The 27,653-nt window shown below is 37.6% G+C and overlaps 1 protein-coding gene across 1 annotated transcript in view; it reads left to right on the forward strand.

The window, feature by feature from the left end:
* The window catches only part of LOC109538588 (protein outspread), an 86,060-nt gene that overhangs the window by 50,428 nt on the left and 7,979 nt on the right, over positions 1-27,653 (forward strand). Inside the window, exons 3-7 of the mRNA XM_019905884.2 lie at positions 10,283-10,348; positions 13,911-13,976; positions 14,032-14,243; positions 14,306-14,526; positions 25,154-25,332. Of these exons, the coding sequence (XP_019761443.2) occupies positions 10,283-10,348; positions 13,911-13,976; positions 14,032-14,243; positions 14,306-14,526; positions 25,154-25,332 (744 nt within the window). The remainder of the gene's footprint in view (positions 1-10,282; positions 10,349-13,910; positions 13,977-14,031; positions 14,244-14,305; positions 14,527-25,153; positions 25,333-27,653) is intronic.

Genomic DNA, 27,653 nt, shown 5'->3' on the forward strand with positions numbered 1-27,653 from the left:
CTCATTTCTCGGAGGCAAAATGAGCAAGAACGCTCATTTGTACCTCATTCTAGAGAGAAATAAATGGCCTTTTTAGAAAGTGAACCATCGATAAGCAAATGTTGGCAATTTTCTCAAAAAATTCTTGAATTCAAGAAGTTTTAGATTTGCTTGGTTTTTTTTGAGTTGTAAAATCCACTTGAACATGACGCTGCTTTTTTCGAAATTTCTCAAGAACCATTCGAGCCAGAGAATTCGTTTTGGCATCGTTGGATAGAGAATTGAATTGAATTGAATGAATTGCCTGTGGGACTGTGAGAATCCTCATGCTGTGAAAGCCAGACACCATCAACATGATGAATCTAAAATTAATCTTGGTGCGGTTGTATCGGTAAGTTTTTGTTGAGCCACTTGAAGTTTCTTTGTCTCAATTTGTTGACTCCAATTATCTCAAAAACGGGCCGAAATATCGATATGAAGCAAGAATACTTAATTTATGCTTTTTGAGAGTTTGAACACTTACAGGGTGAAAAGTTAGTACTTTAAATGTCGGCAAAACTGGTCGCAAGACGCGCTCTGTATGAGCAGCGCTGACATTTTAAGGCGCATCATATTCGTCATCGCAAAAAACCTATCGGCACAAAGTTTCAAATTCCTAAATAATCGCAAAAAACGAACTAAAGTTGCGACTTTTACCACCGTGTATTTCCGAAAATATCAACTTCCCATGCCAATGGCTACCATTTCACTTGAAGTATCTCCAGTTTAACATTCTCCATTCTTAACAAATCACCCTGTATATGCATGTGACTGAAGAATCAAGCGCATTTTAATAAATTTCAAACATCTATCAGCAATGAGGCGATTTTGAATCATTCATTTTGAAGTCCCAATCGGAAAACATCCGCCAAAATACCCACTAAAACGGCAATTTTGTGATGGTTTTGTGGACGGTTTTGAGCCTCATAAGCTCCACTCTACTAGCCAGAACAACATTGAAAAAAGCGACTCAAAATGTATCTAAAAACGAAAAACTGGGGTTGCTTGGGGGTACGCCCCTGCCCATGCCGCCCTACTCCAAAACCCATGGGAGCAAATGGTATTAATCTTCGGCTTTACGGATAATTAATAACTTTACCATGGACCCATGGTAATTACCCCCGTACGTTGGGTGGCAAAGAGCCTAGACATTAGCATGGGACCGTGAAATTCATTAGTGGAGCGGCTTAAGACCGACTCTTTGGACTCGAAAAACCTTATTTATCACATTCTGCCGAAGATTTCATTGACAATCTCTTTGTTGTGGGTTCCCAATCCACAACCCCCATCCATTGTGTATATTTTCCTGACTGGATTTCAACTTAATTCAAAAGAAATTCCTGGGTTCCAGTCAATTTTATTGTTAACCATTTAAAATATTACAAAAACGTTTCGGTGTTTTTCTCCACCATCATCAGTTTGTATGTATGGTTGTTTCTACCTTCACATTTGGCAAGCCATTCTAGGGGGCTTGCCAAATGTGAAGGTAGAAACAACCATACATACAAACTGATGATGGTGGAGAAAAACACCGAAACGTTTTTGTAATATTTTAAATGGTTAACAATAAAATTGACTGGAACCCAGGAATTTCTTTTGAATTAAGTTGGAAATAATGCTGCTTTCATCAGATCTAATTGTTAATTTTTATCAGTCACTCTCGCAACAAGTCTTCAATGAACATTGTGAACAAGATCGGTAGTTCTTGCAGGTATACAAGGTGTTATTATGATTCTGAATCATCTTCAGCTTCACAGTTCGCGGAAGAAATTAAAGCGATTATTTTGAGCAGGAAACAAAGATGGTAAAAACGCTCTTCTAAAGCAGTCCGAACGCAAGCAGTTACGTTTCGATTAGATTGAAAGTCGGAGTGATGGACGTAGGTGCTCATTTTCCTCCGTGGATTTTGTAATTGCTCGAAAAGGTTAGTTAATATCGTGAGCCAGATTAGGTTATTAAATAGGAAGGCTTTCGGTTTCCCAGTTTGATGTCGTGCAATTATGCGAAGCGCTTTATCGTGTCGGCCTGAGCTCCAAACTTCTCTGCTAGAGCTGCGTTCGAGAGTCATAAATTAGCTCAACTTTTCCGAATTCCAAACGCTTTCCAAGCCTCCTCGTTATTAAATGGCGTGCTCATGAGGTCAGAAAAATGCAGTTGGCTGAATTTGATTGACTGCATCGTTGGTGAAAGTGCATCGAAGCGATTAGTTGGGCTGTTAACCAGTTTCCAATAAAATGAGCATTACAGGTGTTGTTTTCAGGCGATTTTAAGGGCAACGATGATTTTTAACATAACAGCAATTAGCGTTAAACAAAGCAGGCGTTCTGCTGGTACAAAGTGTAAATTATCTAAAAAAATTACTTGTTTGCCTTCTTCTTTAGGCATAATTTTCGTTAATTAAGCTGTCCAAATCCGACTTATACAACATGAGGGTAATTATAAAGTAATTAGGCAACATTTTCGTTCCAACGTGATGAAGATTTATGAAGCGTGTTCTGCAGTTGGGGAGAGCAAAAAGCAAATATTAAATCGAAAACGAAATCAAAATGTAGATTAATGCCCTTTCGTTGCCGAAGAAAAAACTGTGTTGGCAGTGTAACAAATGGCCTTACACCTACGAGTACACCTTTTCCATGTGTTCCATAATGGCTGCATAATTTATAACGCGACGCAAATCTAACTTAGTTTGTTAACTGTTATCGATGGTATTATCACTTTTAAAAAAGCGGTTTCAAATTGGTTTTTTAGCGAAAATAAAAACACGTTTCGATTGTGCGTTTTTGCTTTACACCCTGTAGATATCGAGAGAGTTAAGTCGGCAAATTCATGAGACTGATGAACTTTTAGTTTTTGCGTATTAAAGTTTCGAAGAAATGATAAGGATTATGAAAGTTCTGACCGGTTTTTGAAGAAAAATGCCCTTCTGCTTGCTGTAAATCTGGTCGCATTTTCGTCAGTTTTAAACCGCAAACCACAAATATGCATAAAAACCAGCATTTTTGCTAATTGGTGAGTTTGTTTTTTTATTTTGGCAGTTGCCTTCCATCAGCAGAAAAGTGTTCAAATTTATTTTCGTTAAATCAACGATGGATTGGCCAGAAAAGCAGAAGATATTGAATTTTTGCTTCAGAAACTCTTTCAATTTCACTCATTTTTCGTTTATTATTTGACTGATTTCTATTTGGATGTGTTGACTTTCTTAAACGGTGTTTATTCATGATAACTTTCTTTATACCAGTTGGCTCCAAATTTATCAACCGCACTCCATTTTATACGATTATGAAAACTTACTGTGTATGTATGTGTTGCCTTCTTCAGGTAATTTAAGATCTTTTACTTTAAAAACGCCTTCAAGGATGAAAAACTGGTAAACTATAAGATGTTCCTCTCATCTTACTTCATCTGCCTTAGAACTTCCCCAATTCCCGTCGCTTGTATTAACATGAATTCCAATTTCTTGTTCGAAATGTTTGAAGCGGATGAATGTGTTATGAGCTCTTAAGATATTCATTCATAATTTTGTGCACTAAACAAGTAACATAAGACATTCATCCATCCAATTTCTCCCAATTAACTGCTACAATTCCTTCTCGATGTGAAGCGGAGCAAAAGATGCTCATGCCACATTCATTCTTGTAAAAACATCCTTTTAATGTTGCAAAACACCTTCTTCCACTCGCCCCTTCATTGTCGATATTAAGACGAAAGGACGAAAAACGCATCAATAAACAGTAACTCCATAAATCCCTAAAGGATTACAGTGAAAATAACATCGGGAGAGCGCCGAAGAAAATTCCTTACAACACAGAAAAAACGCAAATAATCTTGACAAAGTTTCACTGGAAAACACGCAATTTGCTATTGTTTCATCTGCAAATATGTGCATCGTCTGCACCCTTGACTAACGGAAAAATGGCAAAGATTATCAAAAAAGTTTGCAAAAAACAGGAAGCAGAGGCAATAGCGGAGCAGAAGAGAGCAAAAGGAAGTTAAATAAAGCGAAAGAACTGAAAAACGTTTTTGAGAGAATCGGAACCAGACGACTGAATACTATTTAGACCAGCTGACACTAACAGAGACTACATTTGGAAACTTACTCAAATATAAAAAAGAGGAGGACAACACAATACACTGTTAAGAAAAGACACTTGGGCCCCAAGCGATGAAGATAAAGCGGCAGCTTCATCAAAACACTTTGAAAACGCATTTAAGCCATTCACAGCGACTGCCTGATGAAGAAATGGGGGTAACTGACTTCTATAATCCGCCCTATCATCTAGAATGACCCCAGCCAAGTTTAAAATCTCAGACTTCCAGCTATCAACTATCAAGAGCGATTTTCATATAAAACATCAGGTTTTGCAATTGTACCTGGAAAATCACCACGATTCATCGCCAACTTCGAAAAATTGTATACCAAAAGACATGAAACTTTCAACAATTGATAATGTTGATCAGGAAAACTATAACTATGTAGTTTTGATGGGACTAACTGAAATTTGGCGCACAAAACCCCAGTTTTATGATTAAATCTTGGCCTAAATCAATAATCGTAATCAAAATCGGCCAATTGAAACAACACAGCCACATGGACAGTTTGAATCAGAATTCTCGTAAACGCCAAAGGCTACAGCTTTAACGACTTACACAGTGATTTTAGCACACTCACACGTATACAAGACGGTAAAACTAAGCACCGTAATTTATGCAATACATTTTTATAGCCCATTTTAAATACTAACATGTTATTTGCTTGATAAGGCAACGAACTTTTGCATAACCCACTGAATCTCTTGCTGCTATTGCACGAGTCAATTTATTGCCAAACTATTTGAAATAATTAATGGGCGAACTGTATGAACAGTTTAAATGTTGATATTAATTAGGGTTTTAGCTGGGCTGATTAATTGCGGATTGGCATCAACGTGCGGGTATCGAGGTTCCAAATTGGTGATACTTTCAAAGATAACCGATGATGAAATCAGACAAAGCTAGTCCTTTTTCTGTGCTTTTTCCCAGAGCAGAGCTTTATCTTCATAGCGCAGCTAATTAATCTGATCAGATCTCATTGGGGTATTTAATTTGTAAACCAACTCGCAATATTTGCAGCTGGTTTTTCAACTTGGTATTCTTCTGCTTCTACAAGAAGTGAATCGTTGCTAAAACTATCAAAGCTAACAGTATCAGTAATCAGTCTGTTCCCTTTTGGTCAAGATTAGAAATGACACAGCCGGTTAAGTTCTGTAAATGGATATAATTTGTAATTTAGTGTCGAAAGAGAGCGGGCGACAAGACAAATTAAACTTAATAAGATGATATTTCACTTTTAATTTTTACTGGAACCAGCGAGCTCTTTATGGGTCTGTTTCTCTGTACTTGTGTGACTCATGTTGACCGCACGAATGCAGAAAGCAGATTTAGGAAAATGTCCCCACAATACAATGATGTAACATTCTTGTCTATTAAATGAAGAATGCATGTAATTTTGACTTTCACTTTTCCACCGCTAATTACCGCAGTTAATGACATCCATTAAAATAGGTTTTAATCAGCGTTTTCAACAATTGTAAGAGAAAATGCGTGTGTATAAACATTTTGAATATGAGCGTCTGGAAAAATCGACGACCAGGAACAAATCAGGAAACTTATGTATGCATTCATGTGCTACGCCACTGGAAAGAGCACACAGTTTTCTGGTTTTGTCGCAAACCTGACTCTAATGCTCATGAATTATTTCTCGCCTAACAGCTTAGGTATAAAAGCTCATGTTACGCCACTGGAAACACTCAACCCTCTTCTATGATTGTTGTAAAGTTGACTTAGTTGCCACTTTTTCCTGAAATTGCACGATTTTTCAGACACTAGTGTGTTTTTGGTTGCAGTCTAATTTGCCGCCTTTCGGTTTGAAAACTGATTTTCAAAAAATTAGTTCTCCTCAACCAGGCCAGTTAGAAAAGCGCTTGTTACGCCACTGGAAACAGGCAATCTTCTTCTATGAACGTTGTAAAGTTGGCTCTGCTGCCACTTTTTCCTGAAATTGGACGATTGTTTAGACACTGAAGTGTGTTTTTGGTTGCCGCCTAATTTGCCGCTTCTCGGTTTGAGAACTGATTTTCAAAAAATTAGTTCTCGCCAACCAGGCCAGTTAGAAAAGCGCTTGTTACGCCACTGGAAACAGGYAACCTTCTTCTATGAGTGTTGTAAAGTTGACTCTGTTGCCACTTTTTCCTGAAATTGGACGATTGTTTAGACACTGAAGTGTGGTTTTGGTTGCAGTCTAATTTGCCGCTTCTCGGTTTAAAAACTGATTTTCAAAAAAATTAGTTCTCGCCAACCAGGCCAGTTAGAAACGCGCATGTTACGCCACTGGAAACAGGCAATCTTCTTCTATGAGTGTTGTAAAGTTGGCTCTGTTACCACTTTTTCCTGAAATTGGACGATTGTTTAGACACTGAAGTGTGTTTTTGGTTGCCGTCTAATTTGCCGACTCTCGGTTTGAAAACTGATTTTTTAAAAATTAGTTCTCCCCAACCAGGCCAGTTAGAAAAGCGTATGTTACGCCACTGGAAACCGGCAATCTTTTTCTATGAGTCTTGTAAAGTTGGCTCTGTTGCCACTTTTTCCTGAAATTGGACGAGTTTTCAGACACTGAAGTGTGTTTTTGGTTGCAGCCTAATTTGCCGACTCTCGGTTTGAAAACTGATTTTCAAAAAATTAGTTCCCATCAAACAGGCCAGTTAGAAAGCGCTTGTTACGCCACTGGAAATAGACAATCTTCTTCTATGAGTGTTGTAAAGTTGGCTCTGTTGCCACCTTTTCCTGAAATTGGACGATTGTTTAGACACTGAAGTGTGTTTTTGGTTGCAGCCTAATTTGCCGACTCTCGGTTTGAAAACTGATTTTTTAAAAATTAGTTCTCCCCAACCAGGCCAGTTAGAAAAGCGCTTGTTACGCCACTGGAAACAGGCAATCTTCTTCTATGATTGTTGTAAAGTTGGCTCTGTTACCACTTTTTCCTGAAATTGGACGATTGTTTAGACACCGAAGTGTGTTTTTGGTTGCAGCCTAATTTGCCGACGCTCGGTTTGAAAACTGATTTTCAAAAAATTAGTTCTCGCCAACCAGGCCAGTTAGAAAAGCACTTGTTACGCCACTGGAAACAGTCAACCTTCTTCTATGAGTGTTGTAAAGTTGGCTCTGTTGCCATTTTTCCTGATGTTTGACGATTTTTTATACACTGCATTACGTAAAACACAAGCGTTCAGACTTAAAATCGACCACAATTGAGCCCAATGAATCTAAATAATCGATTATTTGGGCTCCCGAAAAAATCCCATTGTAGATGAACAAGGCGCAGGCAAAGAGGAAAAAAATGCGTGGGTACGCAAAATTAAGGGCGTAGTCTCAATCCCTCTGAATACAATTGAAGGACACACACTTTAAATCACTGTTTATGTATGTAAGAGCAGAATGAAGTTGCAAATTGTTAGTCGTCGATTTTCTGAATTAAATCAATTTAGTGGTCACGATCGTCGGATGTCATGACTATTTTTTCTAACGATCTTCAAGAACGTGTGTCGCAATGCTAATAATCTACCATAAGAATTTCGAGGGTGGGTCGCAAACTTGCGGTTTTGTGAGGAAACAATGCGTATTTTTATCTAATAAAACTCACGATTTCTACCAGCCGCTTGTAGAATTATTCTGAAATTTTTGCCTCAATTTGTTCTAAAGATATCAATTTCAAACTAAAATCGACCATTTTCGAAACGTTTATGGAAGACACGCCTGATGACTCCTGACTGAAAAGATCCCTGATCACGGTGCCAAGTTGAAACTTTCAGAATTTGCTCTTTCCAATGGGAGTTTTTGAAGACATTCTCGTCAAGTTTTTAGCTCAATTAGTGCACATACATACCTTTACAAATCGACACCATAATAACCATTTCCCAAACCTCATCGATATCAACAAAAAGAGTTCAAAGTAGAATACTTTTCCGGAGACTCTGTATAGTTTCTGCGTGCAACAATAATTTTGCAGTTCAGAATACGTAAAACTGGTTATAAAAAGCATTGAAAAAAATAATCGAAAACAGTGTCTGCATCTGTAACCGGCTCTCTATTTAATGAAAACGAATCTAGTGAAACGTGTAAAACCGAGAATGTATAATATGCGTTTTACTTCCACTTAATTTAATATTAATTGGCCTTAGACTTAGATATGTAAAAACGTCATGAAGTGTGTAATTAAAACATTTATTTTCTCGTAAGGATTTAATAAATTGCCTGCATCCATGCTTTTAAATGGCAAAAAGAAGGATTGAAATGGCTTCCAATCTGGATGTTGGTTTTGAAAATTTTTAATAGTAAATGCGGCCTTTGCACGGAATACAGCAACGCTAAACGTGCACTTTAGATGATATTGTGTGAATGTCGGTTTATGGCCATTCAATGTGTTATAAAGTCGATCTGCCCACTTTGAATAAATTTTAATCTAAAATTAAATCTTCACATCTCGGCGCTGGATGCATCTTATACTTAATGGCCCAAAGAGATGGATTTTCAAATAAGGCCCAATCTAATTATAAAAAACAGTCGGATAATGAGCATAAATATTTTAGATGCTGTTAGCCAGTCAAATTGATTTATTTGCTGTGTGAAAAATGGTTCAAGTTACGGCAACATTTACAACAGAAGTTTTCTGAAAAGTTTATTAAAATAATTTTCGTTTGTAGAGATGGTTTTTTCTCCTGATTCAAATACGTGCCTCTGCCATTTCTTCACAAGTGCAAGTTTCGAGAGTTGAAATGTTCGAAATCGGTCCGGGCGGTGCATGATCTCGAGATCTCTACCTGAATCGCATTCAAAAGCCAAAGAAACACGGAAGTGGACGCATCAAGAGTGTTTACAAAGTGCGTTTATTTAAAATCAGCTGAAAATCCACTTAGAAGCATGTAAAACTCATATTTAAGTAGGAATCGACAGACGCACTTCTAAACACAGCCTTACCGTTTTTAGCTTGTGTTTACGTTCGCTAAAAACCACAGATTAATTTTCACTATGTTTACTTTGCATTGATTGCTTTACGGCTGTTTATCCAAACAATCGTTTCCCTCAGCAGGAAGGAAAAATGCAATTAACAGACAAAATTGTGAAGACTTTAATTGGACGAATTAACAGACACCCACCTAGATTTTTATTAAATAATTATAAACAAATTACGTCGGAGATTTATTGCATGTTTTAGGCAATTAATAATAATTGTCATGAATTATGCCAGTATTCGCACTTTTTTCCTTCGGTTATTGAACAACAGTTATTTGATTATTAAATTGGAACGTGAAATATGATATTACGTGGCATGAACGATCGTTAAAACTGAAGCAGAAAAAAAGACGTTACATAGAAAAAGCCATTTATTGTCTACTAGAATGAGCGTTTGTTCACCTGACAATACGCCAAATGAAATATGTTTATTTAGTAATAAATTATCGTTACCTGGGCTCAGTTTTGCCGTGTCGAACTAGTGGGTGAATAGGTTGTTATTTATATTTGATTTAAGAACGTGTGACTTTTAATCATCGATTACAAAAGGGCCTTTTTTGCTCACCAATCGGACTGACAATAGCGAAAAACGATTCAAATCCAACCATTTATTGCAACGCAATTTCCCGCTTGCTGTCGTTAATGTAATATTAGAATTAGAATTATTATGTTTGAGTGCAATGAGACTTTTGCAACAATTAGTTTTTGATTACCAACGATTGTCTGCGTTTATTACACAGGTGTGAATGGGCAAAATATTGTTTTTCGGTCTCTCATACAAATGGTCACAGTTTCGATTGCAAATCGACAATCTTGGGGCGAAGACTTTTTTGCGGATTCCAGAATTTGCTTATGAACTTTTGCGTTCATTATTTGTACCTGGTGAATTTTTCTGGCTCTTAGGCCGTTGTGGAAGAAACGTTTTGCAAGCACACAGGCAGTTTCAAATTTATTATGCTTGATTTCAGACTTTATTGTCTTTATTTTATTACGCATTAATTATATTTATGAGAGCAGTGAATCTTCCAGTTTACCTCTAACTGTTTTTATGTAAATTTGGCTCATTATTTTGATATGATGGGCATTATGTTAACAAATGAGGATAGTTCAGTCTCTATTCTCATGCTTGGCATTCCAAAGCTGTGCGAAGCTTCAAAAATGTACAATTAATTATAATTGAATTGTTCTGGTTTTTTTGCATCGGATATGTTTGTTTCAGAGATGGCAGAGACGATGGTTTGTCCTTTACGACGACGGCGAACTAAATTACTCAGTGGATGAACACGTAAGTGTAACGTATTTATTAATTATTTTCGCCGGCCTCCAGTCGAAAACGCCTTTGAACAGTGCAGAAACATGGCCATTTGCGCTGCAGTGCAGCGAGCACACTGTAAAATAAATCTATTTTTACGAGTCTAAATGCGGTTCCAGTTGCACACTGGAACAACATATGAGCAAATAATCGTTTGTGCAAGAAACGTGGACGTTTTTCTATCGTGGCGTGTTCGCACTTTCACTGAAACTGCATCGGCAAAAATCCGAAATGCAGTCCAACGATGCGATTACGCAGAAGGCGAAACCGATTTTTTTTTCAGCAAGGAAACATGTCACGTAATTCGATTGGAAAAAACTGCACTGTGCGTTTTCATGTCGCTTTCGTTATGCGTAAAGAAAGCGAGAAAATGGTTCAATAAACTCGCGGCACACGATTGATTATGTCATGATATTGAAAATTCAGCGATTTTTGCTTCTACTTTTTCAAATGTTTGGAACTTGGGGATTCTAAGTACGAAAATACAGTGAGTCCCAGAAGTAGGTACAGTCGAAATTCGTTTGAAATTTAGCCGAATGTTTTTTGGGGAAATGCTCGGACTCGTCAGTTTTTCTTATTTATTCAGGGGCAGCAATTATTTCCCATCTGCCGATGCCAAAACGAATTATGTGGCTCAAAAGGTTCTTGAAAAACTTCGACAAAAATAGCGTCATGTTTGAGTCGATTTGGAACTAAAAAACCACGCAAATCTAAAACTTCTTGAAATCAAGACTTTTTCGAGAAAACTGCCAACGTTTCCTTATCAAAGTTTCACTTTCTCAAAAGGCCATTTAGTTTCCTCTGGAATGATGTAAAAATGAGCGTTTTTGGTCATTTTGCTTCCGAGAAATGAACCAAAACGGGACGGAAAACATGCAATTTTGGCAAACTCTTGCATCTAACTGTCTGATATTCAAATTTCGCTTTCTGGGTCAGAACTACTCGAACTTCCTCACTCACGTTGTTATGATTGAATAGAGTTTTCAATTCTCTTTCCAACGATGCCAAAACGAATTCTGTGGCTGATTGGTTCTTGACAAATTTTGAAAAAAACAGCGTCAACTTTGAGCCGATTTTGCAATTAAAAAACCACGCAAATCTAAAACTTTTTGAAATCAAGACTTTTTTAGGAAACCTGCCAAAATTTCATTATCAATGGTTCGCTTTCTCAAAAGGCCATTTAGTTCCCTCTGGAATGATGTCAAGATGAGCGTTTTTGCTCATTTTGCTTCCGAGGAATGAGCGAAAAGGCGGTGGAAAACATGAACTTTGGCACAATCTTGCACCTAAGTGTCTAATATTCAAATTTCGCTTTCTGGGTCAAAACTTCTCGAATTCCCTCACTCGTGTTGTCATGACTAAATCGAGTTTTCAATTCTCTTTCCAACGATGCCAAAACAAATTTTGTGACTCAAATGGTTCTTGAGAAATTTTGAAAAAAGCAGCGTCAAGTTTGAGCCGATTTTGCAATTAATAAACCACGCCAATCTAAAACTTCTTGAAATCAATACTTTTTTGAGAAAACTGCCAACACTTCTTTATCAATGGTTTAATTTCCCAAAAGGCCATTTAGTTCTCTCTGGAATGATGTAAAAATGAGCGTTTTTGGTCATTTTGCTTCCGAGAAATGAACCAAAACGGGACGGAAAACATGAAATTTTAGCAAAATCTTACACCTAACTGTCTTATATTCAAATTTCGCTTTCTGGGTCAAAACTACTCGAATTCCCTCACTTATGTTGTTATAACTAAATCGAGTTTCAATTCTCTTTCCAACGATGCCAAAACGAATTCTGTGGCTCAAATGGTTCTTGAGAAACTTCGAAAAAAGCAGCGTCTAGTTTGAGCCGATTTTGCAATTAAAAAACCACGCAAATCTAAAACTTCTTGAAATCAAGACTTTGTTGAGAAACCTGCCAACATTTCCTTGTCAATGGTTCACTTTCTCAAAAGGCCATTTAGTTTTCTTTGTAATGATGTCAAAGTGAGCGTTTTTGCTCATTTTGCTTCCGAGGAATGAGCGAAAAGGCGGTGGAAAACATGAAATTTTGGCACAATCTTGCACCCAAGTGTCTGATATTCAAATTTCGCTTTCTGGGTCAAAACTTCTCGAATTCCCTCACTCATGTTGTTATGACTAAATCGAGTTTTCAATTCTCTTTCCAACGATGCCAAAACGAATTTTGTGACTCAAATGGTTCTTGAGAAACTTCGAAAAAAGCAGCGTCAAGTTTGAGCCGATTTTGCAATTAAAAAACCACGCAAATCTAAAACTTCTTGAAATCAAGACTTTTTTGAGAAACCTGCCAACACTTCCTTCACTTTCTACCAAGGCCATTTAGTTCTCTCTGAAATAAAGTAAAAATGAGCCTTCTTGCTCATGTTGCTTCCGAGAAATGAGCAAAAACGGTACGAAAAACATGCAATTTTGGCATAATCTCGCACGTAAGTGTCTGATATTCAAATTTCGCTTTCTGGATGAAAACTACTCGACTTTCCTCACTCATGTTGTTATGACCGAATCGACTTCAATTCTCTATTCAACGATGCCAAAACGAATTCTGTGGCTCAAATGGTTCCTGAGAAACTTCGAAAAAAGCAGCGTCGTTTGAGTCGATTTTGCAGCTCAAAAAAACACGCAAATCTAAAACTTCTTGAAATCAATACTTTTTTGAGAAAACTGCCAAGATTTCCTTATCGATGGTTCACTTTCTCAAAAGGCCATTTAGTTTCTTCTGGAATGATGCCAAAATGAGCGTTTTTGCTGATTTTGCTTCCGAGAAATGAGCAAAAACGGGACGGAAAACATGAAATGTTGGCATAATCTTGCACCTAAGTGTCTGATATTCAAATTTCGCTTTCTGGGTCAAAACTACTCGAATTCCCTCACTCATGTTGTCATGACTAAATCGAGTTTTCAATTCGCTTTCCAACGATGCCAAAACGAACTCTGTGGCACCGATTTTTTACACAAAATACCTTCCAAACTGCTCGATTTGTCTCTCGATTGTTGTTTTCCTACCAGTGTCGTTCTCGAATGGCTCGGAACAAACGCACTTTAATCGGTGTCAAAGTTTTTGTGCCAGAAGGGACAACCCAGCACAACATCGACTTACACTAAAGCTCAATGTGTTTGTTATGTCGAGCCCTTTGGGCACGGCACTAATTTTTTATGCAAAAAACCTTACCAACTGACCGATTTGTTGCTTGATGTTCTCCTACCAGTGTGCAACAAACAAACCAGACTTTTTATCGATCCCTTAACTTCACCGTCGAAAACCGGCAAAGTTTCCACTTGAAAAATTGAAGAAGAAAAAACAGAACCGCAATTAAAAGTGAAAATTGACGGTCAGAGCTTTTTTCCAAAATAATCATCGCTGAACTTTAAACGCCAAAGTGCTCAGGACTTTTCGATACTTCCAACGGTTTCGGAATTCCAAGGCTTTCCACATTTTCTGCCATCATTCATTTACAATCCTGATGGCAATTTTTTGGTAAAATCTCCCATATTGAACTAGTTTCCTTCCACTTCCAGCCAGACACCATTCCTCAAGGATCGGTCGACATGACGAAAGTTCTGGAAGTAACCGGCGCCGAACAGGTAGGTGGCGAACCAAACACAATCAGGAACACAGAGGCATTTCCTCCCGTTCCAGATAACTGGACATCCCCACTCTTTGGCCCTCACCAGTCCAGATCGTGTGACTTTCGTGAAGGCCGCAAGTCGCGAGGATGCCCGTTGGTGGGCCGAGTTACTGGCCGTTTTTCCTCGGCGGCACAAAAGAAACGCCACTTTCCCAGGGGGAAGAGCCTCCCCCAGTCTGCCGCAGCTGGGGAGAAGCGCCAGTCCACAGCCGCCCCGGCCCAGGTGGGAGATTGATTCGATCCGGATGATAACTCGTCATTGAACGAAAATTCTGTGTTGAGCAGGCATCTAAGTGTGACTGGCCCTTCACCTCGCACCAACTTCGAAACGCCGCCACTCAAAGAGGAGCGAGAGGCGGCGCTGAAGGAGGAAAAGGCCGCAGTCAAAGTGGAGGCGGGGCCTGATGCGAAGGAGATTGAGGGGCGGCCGCCCTTAAGGCTGGGATGGGCGCCCGAAAGGACTCCTGGCCTCACCATTGAGAACGGGACTTCGTCCATTCGGAAAGGTAAGACAACAGTTTTTATTGGGGTTTTTGATTGTGAATATCCGATGAAGTTGGATGCGAAACCAAACAATCCACGTTTATTGACGACAAACAACGCACAACAATACAGATTGTTGAGTCAATCAATAAGTCGTTGGGGGCTTCTTGGCAGTGAAGCAGTTGAACGGTTTTATTGGCCCTGATAATAATGCGATCATGAGCCTTTTTTGACCTTAATTTAATGCGACACCAGCTGCAGTCTGAAGTTAAACAATGTCCCATAAAATGCGCTTAATTTTATAACCCTTGCGATTTATTCGAGGTTTTCGGCATAATTATCGATCGTTATTAATGACTGTTCATGGGGATTTTCCTTGGCAGTTTTGGGTTTTTTAATGCGACAATAGTCCAGTCCGATTAGACTTTCAAAGGCCTATTTCGGACCCATGGATGAAGGTTAAAGATTATTGGAAGTTATTCGGAAGAATGTCATAATATTGGGACAAAACTTTGCTTAAATTATCAAGGAAAGTGTGAAAACCGGCCATTTGTGTTTAACTTTTGAGCCGTTGATGCTCTTGAAAAAAGTTCAATATTTTTTTTCAAGCATACCTTTTTTTACGCAAAAAGCGAAAAAGTCGATAATTTTCGCGTTTGTTTTAATTTTCTATAATTAATTTTGTTCAGCTTCTAAACAATCGTACTATAATTTTTTTAAGGTCTTTGTACAGTTTATAAGTGTGCAAAACAAAAAAACGCAAACATTGGCGGTTTTTTGTTTCTTAAGTAAACAAATGAACGGATTTTCGCTAATCGCAAATTTCATTTTCGCAACTGATTGCGTTTATCTCATAGTTTTAAATGTTTTATGATCTTTTCCACCCATTTCATATACGTTCATGGGGATTTTCCTTGGCAGTTTTGGATTTTTTAATGCGACAATAGTCCAGTCCGATTAAGACTTTCAAAGGCCTATTTCGGCCCCATGGATGAAGGTGAAAGAGTATTGGAAGTTGTTCGGAAGAATGTCATCATATTGGGACAAAACTTTGCTTAAATTATCAAGGAAAGTGTGAAAACCGGCCTTTTGTGCTTAACTTTTGAGTCGTTGATGCTCTTGAAAAAAGTTCAATATTTTTTTCAAGAATACCTGCGATATGAGACAAACGAAATTAAAATCCGTTTCTTTTTTACGCAAAAAGCGAAAAAGTCGACAATTTTCGCGTTTGCTTTAATTTTCTATAATTAATTTTGTTCAGTTTCTAAACAATCGTACTATAATTTTTTTTGAAGGTCTTTGTACACTTTAAGTGTACAAAACAAAAAAACGCAAACATTGGCGGTTTTTTGTTTCTTAAGTAAACAAATGAACGCATTTTCGCAAATCGCAAATTTCATTTTCGCAACTGATTGTGTTTATCTCATAGTTTTAATAATTCTCATTTCATATACATAGTGATTTATTGAATTTTGTAGTTTGTATTGAAAATTGTGATTTGAGAAGGCACAAGGTGAATTTGTTCACCTGTTTGTGAGTTGTTCACGCTCTTTTCCCATTCAGAAATTATTATGGGGATACTACAATTTTGAAACGTTGTTGTCGTTTGCCTAACTGAAACTGAAAATAGACCTCTAAAAGAACTATTTTAATCAACATTTTGATAAGTGGAATTGATAAGTTTGCTGAAGTTTGCTGATAAGTTTGCTTCTTTGAAGGAATTTGAAATGTTTTGTTCCAGCCGCTTTAGGCCATTTTATTGTCTGCATTTCTTAAATCAGGTGCGTTCTGCATTAAGCCCGTATATGTATAATTCAGGCGGCGAGTTTTTCGGAATAGGCGGAATCCGGTGCGAAGGCAAAAACGAGCAAAAGATGAAAATCGGCTTAAGGAGGAGGCGCATCCCCAACCGTTTTGAACAAGTCTGACAAAATTCCCGGGAAAGCCGAGAAACGTTGAAATGATATTTATGCGACGGCCTTTCCATATTTGGCTTCGGTTCTTAACTTTTTTGCCTTAAACCGGCCATCGCTGATACGTATGTGGTCTTATTTTTTCGCGATTCGTCTGCTATTGAACGCGAACGCGGAAGAAAAAAACGTGATGTATGCACTTTAACTATGTGCGAGCTTTACGATCATCTACACAGCGAACAAACTACACAATGGATTTGATCGGTTCTCGAACATTGAAGAAACACTTGCAATTTTTCTAAGTGATTCAATGGTCAAACCTATCGGTTCGGTTCCAGACAATTGGAGGTTAGGTCTTAAGCTGTGCTCTTCAAAACTTGAAATGTTTAACAATGTCGAACGTGCATAAAGGTTCTAAGCGGGTTATTACAAGCAAATTGATTCTTCTGAGAAAGTGCCAGTGAATGATGTGGAACACGCTTGAAAGGTTTTTCCTGATCTCGAACCTTTTGAGTAACAGGTGTAGGAAACCTAATCCTCACAAGGCCGTTTGATTTAGACGCCCGTCGAGTACGATTTCTCAAATATTATGCGATCATCTAAAAATATGGAACCCACTTGTATGTACAGCCCAAGATTGTTTAGGCTTCGCAATTGACTTGATGTCAATCCGTTGATGAGTGCGAACATGTGAAGAGCGACCTTAGAGAATGTCAACCAATCAAACATGCGGATTTAGCAAAAGCGATGGAAAACCCACTAGACTACCAACAGCCGTTGTATGTATCATCATATCAATTGTAGATGCTGGTTTGCAACATTCATAACGGCTCAGTTTATCTGCGGGTTATCGAAAGCAGACGTAAAATTACGTTTAAAAATTATGGGTTACATGGTAGTCCCGGCGCTTTGTATAACATTTTGCTCCATATCGCCCAAGGGCAGATGAAACCTTAGTGGACTGGTGGAAAATATAATGGGAGCTGGTTTTTAAATCGTGAAGCCACTTGGATGGCTGAAATGCCACGGATGCCCCAACTATTCAATCGGTGATGTAATTGTAGCCTTATCGATCAGTTTCCTTTTCGCTTTTGTTCCGCTGGCTGAAGGAACCCAACCCTAAATGGCGTGAGAAGGAACAAAGCAGCCTTGTTTATGGGTTTAATTTTTTTCGTTTTGGGCTTCGTTATCCCCGTTAACTTGTTCCGAGCATTTGTTCGGCGTGGACGAACGGAACGAATGATTACGAATGATTCGATTCGTCTTAAGAATGCATTGGTCCAATGCGAATTACGGGGCGAACTCTCATTGAAAATAAGGCAAATATTCATTTTCATTCGTTCTGTTTGTCCGCACCAAGAAAGCGCACTTTTTTCTGCCTCCCAACCAATGTTTCAGTTATAAATCGACAATCTTGGGGCGTGTTTTTGCCGAATAAATTGAGGTGAAAGTCTACAGGTTGATGTTTTTATTAGGAGTTTTTTGCGCTCCTTGTTTTGTGTGTGTTATTTTCAGGCTAAATACTTTTCCTTTTAATCAAAAGAATAAAAATTCGATGTTTGCGAATTCTCTTGACTGAGTGACTTTTTCCTTTTAGGACTTCTTGAACATTTTCATTTCAACGTTTTATTAGTTTTTCTTGTTCTATTGTTCTCAATTTCTCAATATTCTTTCCAATTATTTTAATTCCTGTCAGTCCTTTCCTATGTGTTTTAAATATGTTCTGGCTTTCGATTGTCTTTGTGTCTGATGTCCAACTATTCTCCTTTGCTTTCACTTTTATCGCGTTGTTTTTATTCTCTTCATAATTTTGTGCATTTGCGCCCAATCGGTAGCTACTTTTTGCTCGACTGTTTTTTCTTCGTTATTTGCTTCTCTCATTTTTTGGCACCATCCTTATTACTTGATGCCCATGAATTTTTCGTTTTCGATTGCACTCATCTTCAAATTTCCCTTTTATTCTTGCTGTTGCTAAATAGCTCTTTAAACATTGCCAATTTATTTTCATTCAGTTCATTTTAGTACGGTTCTTGTCCATTTCGTTTGCCTAGTTGCTGATTTCAATGTAGATCCAGAAATTAAACAAGTAATTAATAAAATAGAAGAAACAATTCGTTGATAACAAAGTAGCAACATTGAAGGAAAATGGTAAAGGGAAAAAGGGTACTAAACCAAGCAAGAAAACCTAATTAAAAACGACTGAATTGACTACGAAGGAATAGAAAAAATTGATACAAAAAACAAACAGCTTTTCCAACTGTTAAAGTAACGAAAAACTAACAGGAATAAGGTTAAAAAACCTATTTTCGAAAATTTTAGTTTTCAAAAAAATTTGCCTAATTACTATAAACAGCTTTTTTGGAAAAAAAATGTTTTCGATTTTCTGTATTGAAGTACGGAAGCTTGAACTTCAGGGTTGGCGCGCCTTGAGAATAACTACCAAAATCAGTAGTAAAAAGGAAAATTTCGATATTTTTTTAAGGAAAATTTAAAATTTCCGGTTCAAGCACTGAAAAAACCGATCTTTGAAAACATCCAATTTCAGGCTAACAAAATTAGTGAGAAAAGTCAATAAACTCGCTTCGAAGAAAACAGCAAAAAAGTATTTTCAGAGTTCAGAATGCGAAGGTGAACTTTAGCACACACATTGTTTGACATTCGAAAGTTTGAGAGACACATTTTGAGAATTAACCACAAATGCGTTGTCATTCTGACATGTTTGTCAACAAAGCTGTCAAAAGTCAGGCTGCAGGGTTGCCGCCATGAGAAAAAAATAGTCTCATGCTCCCAATTTCTTGTTCATAATAACGTACTTTGTTAATAACTCAATTTTTTTGAAAGCTTTAATCGCGTGCCCATTAGGATGAAAAATGCCTGTTTTAGTTTCCCCGAGTTTCAAGAGTATAATTTCAGCCATTTGAGGAAAACGACACAAACCCTATTTTCAAAAATTTCAGTTTTTTCAAAAAAATTTACCTAATAGCTTTTTTGGGAAAAAAATGTTTTCGATTTTCTGTATTGAAGTACGGAAGCTTGAACTTCAGGGTTGGCGCGCCTTAAAAAAACTACCAAAATTAGTATTAAAAAGTAAAATTTCGATTTTTTTTGTTAAAATTTCCGGTTCTAGGACTTAAAAACCGACCTTTAAAAATTTTCAATTTTAGGCTAAGAAAGTTAGTGAGAAAAGTCGATAAACTCGCTTCGAAGAAGACAGCAAAAAAACTATTTTCAGATTTCAGAATGCGACTTTCGACTTTTTCCTTACAACCTGTTTCAAATAGGCTATTTATTCTTATTTAAGTGAAAATTTTGTTCCGTTCCCAGTCAATCATCCTGTATTGAGTAATTGAGTTTACAGATTATAATTAGTGTTTGAACATGCGAGTTTGTACTGTTTGGGTTTTGAGTGCAACCCGTGTGTATTTAGCGCATAATTGCATAATTTCCAGCCGACAAATCCTCTCTTCGCGTCGGGATTACTTTCGTTCCGAAATGTTTGTCTTGAATTCAGCATTAAAGCAAACAACGCGCACAATTTTCTCCATATATTTGCGCTAAATTTAGCCGCACTAAGCTCGGAGTTCATAAATTTAATCTGCAACCAGATTAGTCTTTATGAACGAAAATAAGATAAGAAAACTGGAAGTTTGTTGGCTGCGATTTCTTATTTGAATATTTTCGCCTTAGCGATATCTGTGTCATTGACATAGTATTTTAAGCCAGTTTTAATCCGGTATATCTAAGCCGAAGATTTTGCTGCTGAAGGATGGGCGCGCGATCCAACTGGCCAAAAGGAAACTCGTAAAAACGATTGTTTTCCTTTTTTCTCATTGTTTACGACTATGCTGAATCGTGCAGGAAAAGGAGGATTGCAATAAAACGCCATCGAAAACCGTTTTATGTGTGGTTTGTCCCGATTTTCCGGAATGTTTATTGCTAGTCATAATATACGAAACTTTACAACATTAACGGAATGTCCAAATAACCACGTTGCAACATTGAAAATTCCGCTAGTGGGACCAATTCTATAAGCACCACATTTTTTTAAATTAAAACCATTGTTTGACTAAATGCGGATGTTAATCACGTAAGACACGCTTAGATACACGATCAGATTCCAATTAAAGCTGGACATTTTCAACAAAACAAATTGCCCTGGACGTACTTACTCGGTGTCGCTACAAAAATGCCAAATTAATTTTAAAACATTTAAATAGATTAAATCGCAGATCGGCAATCGGGTGTCATAATAAATGACCATTACTTTTCTTGGCCGTGTTCAGTGTAAGAACAGAAACAGTCCATTTCGTTTGAATAAGATCGGTATCGAAACAAATGATCGAGTTATTTTGGCATGGCCCGAAATTTACAAGCCAGTTTTGGGCCCGGATAACAAGGCAAACCCCTCAACACGTGCATTTATACAAAAAAATGTGTTTTTTTGGGGGGGTTTTTCATTTCCATCAAGCAAAAGAAGACGATTTGGCTTCAGTTTTATTAGGAGAAAAATTGTCTGGCTCTTCTGCTATTGATGGTCACAGTTTGTTTAAAAGACTACGCTGCTCAGATGGATTTTAATGGAATCCACATTGGGCAGTGGTGATTTCTTGAGTGTCTTGGTACAAAAACGACCAGAACTTTTTCCTTGGCAGACTCAATCAATTCACTTTTTCTGTCGGTTTCCTTTCGGATATTAGCTGCGAATATGATGATTTTTTTAAATCAATTTATAGTCAATCGTTTTCTAATGATGAAGACGCGACCTACATGGTGAAAAATTACTCCTTTTAAATGAATACAGGGTAACAGTAAAACAGTTGCTGATTTCAACTTACTTCTTTAGCTCTTTTTTTGTACTTTTTGCGCAAAAATCTCGAAAACCACTTAAAAGTGCTGGTGATTTTCGCCTGAAGACGCTCAGAAACGTAACATTTGCCCCTGAGTATTACGCTGATACCCGCTTCCATTAAGAGGCGCTTTGTCGTTTCAAATGCGTTATGGAAGCAATTTGTAATGAAAGAGTAAATAGCAAAGTAGATTTTGGGATGAACAATGGCTGTCAACCGGCGAGAACTAATTAGATTCGGGATCTAACAAGTGAGGCATATTCATATCGAAACACGCGAGTTCCAATTTAAATTTGCACCGTAAAAAATAATGGCAACAAAGGGAACAATACGAATTGAACCAGCCTAGACAAAAGATCTCATCATTTTCCGGCCGGATAAAAAATCGACTCATTATAGGCAATGGCGTGCACGCGTTTATAGACAAAGTGCCGCAACTGTGCTGATGGATTGGAAAGGCCACATTGAACACATTGAAGATGGCTTAGAAAGCATGCCCATCTTTGACCAACTCGTACATATTTTTAATTAACAGGCACGTTATTGATCGGGCAGCCAACAACGGTTTTTCGGAGCGGGCCGGTTGGCACATTTTTTCAGCCCACGCCACTGTCTTTGCAATGAAAAAACCATGATAGTGTGTATGTTCGATCAATCGCAGTTATTGTTGGATATACAAATTGTGTGATGGAGGTTATTACTCTCGAATGGTCGAATATCTTCGGGTCATGCCATCACGCCTCTGTAAAGTCTTAGCTGGGGATTCAGAAACAAACTATTTCTCCTGAACAGTTTGCTTAGTGGGGAAAGTTTATTTATTTATTTATTCTTACCTGCGGTATGGCACATTTACACAAAAAGTGTGGCATATTGCAGGTAAAACAAATACACTGTTCCCTCATCAACAGTATCAATTGTTGAAAGTTTCAAGTCTTGGGGGTACAATTTTTCGAATCCCTTTAGACGTGTTTCCTGGTTACAGAATCGTGGTGATTTTCCAGATACAATTTGTTTTATGTAAAATCCCCTCTGGATAGTTTGCGGGAAGACTTAAGCTTGTGCTGGAGTCAATCTAGATGAAAGGGCGGATTATAGAAGTCAGTTACCCCCATTTCTTCATCAGACAGTCGCTGTGAATGGTTTAAATGCGTTTAAAAGTGTTTTTCACACTTTAACTGTTAAACACATTTTTCAGTTCCTTCGGCTTTATTTAACTTCCTTTTGCTCTCTTCTGCTCCGCTATGGCCACTGCTTCCTGTTTTTTGCAAACTTTTTTGAKAATCTTTGCCATTTTTYCGTTAGTCAAGGGTGCAGACGATGCAGATTTGCAGGCGAAACAATAGCAAATTGCGTGTTTTCCAGTGAAACTTTGTCAAGATTATTTGCGACTTTTCTGTGTTGTGAGCAATTTTCTTCGGCGCTCTCCCGATGTTATTTTCACTGTAATCCTTTAGGGATTTATGGAGTTACTGTTTATTGATGCGTTTTTCGTCCTTTCGTCTTATTATCGACAATGAAGGGGCGAGTGGAAGAAGGTGTTTTGCAACATTAAAAGGATATTTTTACAAGAATGAATGTGGCATGAGCATCTTTTGCTCCGCCTGACATCGAGAAGGAATTGTAGCAGTTAATTGGGAGAAGTTGGATGCAGGGGCGGATCCAGTTTTAAATTCAGGGGGGGGTTATGTAGAAAAAATACAGTCTTCTGTTGTCTATGAAATTAGAAAAATTATCGAAGGGTGGCGTAAGATTATTGTAAAATTTCATGTGTTCCGTCATGTTTTGCATGTTTCTCGAAAGCAAAATGAGCAAGAACGCTCATTTGTACATCATTTTAGACAGAAATAAATGGTCTTTTTAGAAAGTGAAACATGGATGGGGAATTGTTGGCAGTTTTCTCAAAAAATGAATTCAAGAAGTTTTAGATTTGCGTGGTTTTTTTTTGAGTTACAAAATCCACTTGAACATGACTCTGCTTTTTTCGAAGTTTCTCAAGAACCATTCGAGCCACAGAATTCGTTTTGGCATCGTTGGATAGAAAATTGAAAAGTCGATTCAGTCGAACAACGTGAGTGAGGAAATTCGAGTAGTTTTGACCCAGAAAGCGAAATTTGAATATCAGACACTTAGGTGCAAGATTATGCGAAAATTCCGTGTTTTTCGTCCCGTTTTTGCTCATTTCCCGGAGGCAAAATGAGCAAGAACGCTCATTTGTACGTCATTCTAGAGAGAAATAAATGGCCTTTTTAGAAAGTGAACCATCGATAAGGAAATGTTGGTAGTTTTCTCAAAAAATGCTTGAATCCTGGATCCGCTCTTGGTTGTTGATGAATGTCTTGTGTTACTTTCTTAGTGCAAAAAATTATGAATGAATGTCTTAAGAGCTCATAACACATTCATCCGCTTCAAACATTTCGAACAAGAAATTGGAATTCATGTTAATACAAGCGACGGGAATTGGGGAAGTTCTAAGGCAGAAGAAGTAAGATGAGAGGAACATCTTATAGTTTACCAGATTTTCATCCTTGAAGGCGTTTTTAAAGTAAAAGATCTTAAATTACCTGAAGAAGGCAACACATACATACACAGTACGTTTTCATAATCGTATAAAAGGGAGTGCGGTTGATGAATTTGGAGCCAACTGGTATAAGGAAAATTATCATGAATCAACACCGTTTAAGACAGTCAATACATACAAATAGAAATCAGTCAAATAATGTCATATTTGAACGAAATATGAGTGAAATTGAAAGAGTTTCTGAAGCAAAAATTCAACATCTTCAACGCCTGCTCCCTTTTGTCTGACGACTTCAATTAGCAAACGTTGATTTATCCAGAAAACAATCCAAAATGCATTTGCAAATGAACAGTCATGCAGGTTCAACAGCGGTTTAAATCACGCTGGAGAAATTCGATTGCATTTAAAGAAAAAGTCCTCAGATAATGAATGAATAGTCGTTCAATAACCGATATAGACGGCGGATATTTTCCGATAATTCCTAATGCCGTTCATAAATGTTTAGTTAAGTGATAACATTTTAAAGCTGTTTGTCATAGTTATCTGTATATGTATACCTACATAGGTGTGAGGAACTAACACTAACGGTTGATCGACCTTGTTAATCGCTCCTCTTCAACCGCGACGAGTAAACAAGGCGATTGAGATGTTACAAATTTTAGTGTCTTTTCAAATGAAATGCGCTGCATTCGTCTTCGATGCCTTTAAGCATGCTTCAGCGTGTGCACTTACACACGCCAAAACTACTGATTGTCCTCTCTTGGAACAGAAAAACTTGTTTAGCTTAAAGCGAAATTGAAATGAAGAGAAAAAAAGCGTTTCGGCCACCGACACGGCACACCTTTCTTATGGGTAGGTAGCGATTTCAGGCGAAGTTTCAAGGAAAACGGAGATCGACTTTAGTTGCAGTCGCTTCAAGCACCTGCCAAAGCCCAACTTGAGCCAGCATTAATCTGTAGAAAAATCGCCAAACAACCAGTTTATCATTAAATCAGTTGCAAAATGCGCATTGCGAAAGCGACATGGCCAATTGCCATAAAGAATTATGCCAAATTTAAACACCTCACTTGTCCGGTTAGACCTTGCAGTATCGAAGTCATTGAGAAATAAATTGATTTTTAATCAGGTGTGTACTGAATGTAAAACCGCATTTGTTAAACTCGAAAAAAAAACACGAACATGCAGGAATCGCTCAAGTCAATTAAACTTGTTTGATTTGATTTGGAATCAACTTGTAAGGAAAGTGCGGGTGAGGTGCACAAGATTTCGTTTGTTACCAAAAAATTGATTTGATTAGATAAGGAGGCGGAAAACGCACTTGTAGCATCGGCTTTGTTTCATTGAGTTATTTAGTTGATAACATTTGTTCCAGATTACATGGTGAGCTCTGGATCGCCTCCCACAAGAGACAAGTTGCGTTGTGACGACAAAGCAAGGGCTCGACGTGATTGGCGGAATGAGAGATTGCGCGATATCGCCACCGCCCTCACTGATCGCTCACCCGAATCTAGTCTGGCTCTGCCAGCCGAAGGCCTTTTGCATCTGAAAAAAGTGAGTGAGCTAGGGATGGGACATCGATCCTATAACATCGATGTTTGACAACATCGATATAGAGACAACGGCAATATTTTTTTTAAAATTATATAAAATAAAACAAAATAAGTGGAATTCTGGGAGACATTGGCAACATTCCGCGAACATACCAGATTACTAACTTTTGCAATTTCTCCATTTTTTCGTTATTTTTTCGAAAAACTATACCTGTCAAAATGAAATTTTTTAAAGTTTTTTGATTGTTTTTTCTCAAAATGCGTTCTGTTGTTTTAGTAAGAATTTTTCGCGTATTTCTCTTAATACTGGCCTCAGGTGGAAATTTGAAATTCAGCAAATGCAACATAATATCAACGTTGGCATTGTTAACAAAATTCCAGTGCATTTGAGGTCAAAAACCCGAATATTCGAAAAAACCATTTTTGCTGTGGTCATTTTTCTCTTCGTGTAAAGATCACAATCTTCGGTAAAACCGGATTTTTAAGCAATTGAAATCGGTTAAGGTCCAGCAAAAAATGTTTTTTTTATTCGAATGAATCAAAAAGTGCCATTTTGCGAACAGAAGCGATGATCAAAAAGAAGCACTTTTCTGTAGCGTTCATTTGTTTTACGTTTACGCACGGACTTTGCCGCACAGTGTGCGACAAAGTAAATGTGACACTTTGAACTTGCCACTGTCATTATATATTTTTTAGTATTTTTATTTAAAAATAACCGAAATACTTTTTTAAGGAATTTCGTAGTTTTATCAACAACTATTGATTCTATTTTCAAGTTTACTTACAATTTGTAAATTATACCTTTGTTACAATTTCAGTCTCATAATCGTTTTAATGGCCTACTTATCTACTTTTGCGATGTTGTCACGTAATACACGATCTTTTTAAGAAGCGCAAATGTCATGCAGAGTATGCAACATGTATACACCATCGCAAGACCACAGGTGTTTCAAGTTGAAAACAATATTTGCGGCATCTCTAACATCTGGCGGTGTACAGGCCATTGGATTTTGAAAACCCATTATATACGCTTACAAAAGTACTTAAACTTAATTACAAACTTCAAAACATGACATTTCAAAAAATGACATTACCACAAAATTTTAAATATGAAATCGATGCATTTTATTATTACTCCTGACGGATTGACACCCTCGACTTCGTCTCGGGTGTCAAACGCCGTCGTCGTTCGAAAAACGACATTTTTCGCCCTTGTATCGAAAACTACTATTTTCTGGCATATTTGGCAACATATGTATATTGTTTATGCTTTTATGCTGTGGGTGCAGGCGCTTCGGAACAAAGTGCGCAGGTTGCACTTAGGCACTTAGGCTAACTCGAGATGGATTTAAGTGGCAAACAAGCATTTTCAGACACGAAAATCGCACTTTATTTAAACAAAACAAAACTGCGTTGATGTTTCCTAAAAATTAGGCTTGAGAAAACCAAACTCGGTTAGAAAACTGAAAAGTTATGAGGGTTTGAAGACCGGATAGTCATTTTTTATGCCAAAAATATTTTTAAAACACCAGATGCATTTGAATGTCGGAAAATATTTAGAATTGCTATCCTTAGGCGAACTTTTTTGCTACTTTGCAAACTAGATTTTTTTGGAGAAGAAAATGGAAATGTTTTATTGAAAATTGTACGCAAGTTGTGAACCTGAATTTTCGGAGAAAAAATATTTGCGCTCGCTTACTTAAAAATTCACATCTCTGAGACTAAAGCAGGCAGACAGTTGCATCTTTTAGCATCTTTATTAGACACTTTACGCTCTAGACGTGGAAAGTTTCAGAAAAATCCTTCCTGTCCTGATTTTTATCGGCTTTGTAAATGTTACTCATAAAAGTGATTGAGTCAATTGCGCTCGCTTGCTTAAAAATTCGCGTCTCCCAAAACGAAAGCATGCAGAAAGTTTAGTCTGTTACCAACTTTAGTAGACATTTGAGACGATGGACAAAATGCTACAGAAGTGAAAAACGCTCTGTATAGTCAAGTTTGTGTCCAATAATCATGTTGAATGTTCTCAACCTTATACCGGGTGGTTCATTATCAGTGCAAATTTTTGTCGGAAGTGCGAGTCTAGGTGTTAAAACACATCATTTGCAAGTTGTTATTGCGGATTTGCATTTTTCATCAAGCACCCTGTATACATTCAACATCAAAGTGTTCACTTGACTTTCTACTTCCACTTGCAGTGTCTCGATTGCTTGAAACTTGAACAATCTGAAAATGGACAGTAATTTACACTTTTTTGCCACAAGAATGACCTCATCAACTCATTGTTTTATCCGCTGCTTGGCGAAAAAGATTATATAGAAT

Source organism: Dendroctonus ponderosae, unplaced genomic scaffold (genome assembly GCF_020466585.1).
Source record: "Dendroctonus ponderosae isolate FM_Combo_2020 unplaced genomic scaffold, Dpon_F_20191213v2 Dpon_F_20191213_3, whole genome shotgun sequence".
Lineage (NCBI taxonomy): Eukaryota > Metazoa > Arthropoda > Insecta > Coleoptera > Curculionidae > Dendroctonus > Dendroctonus ponderosae.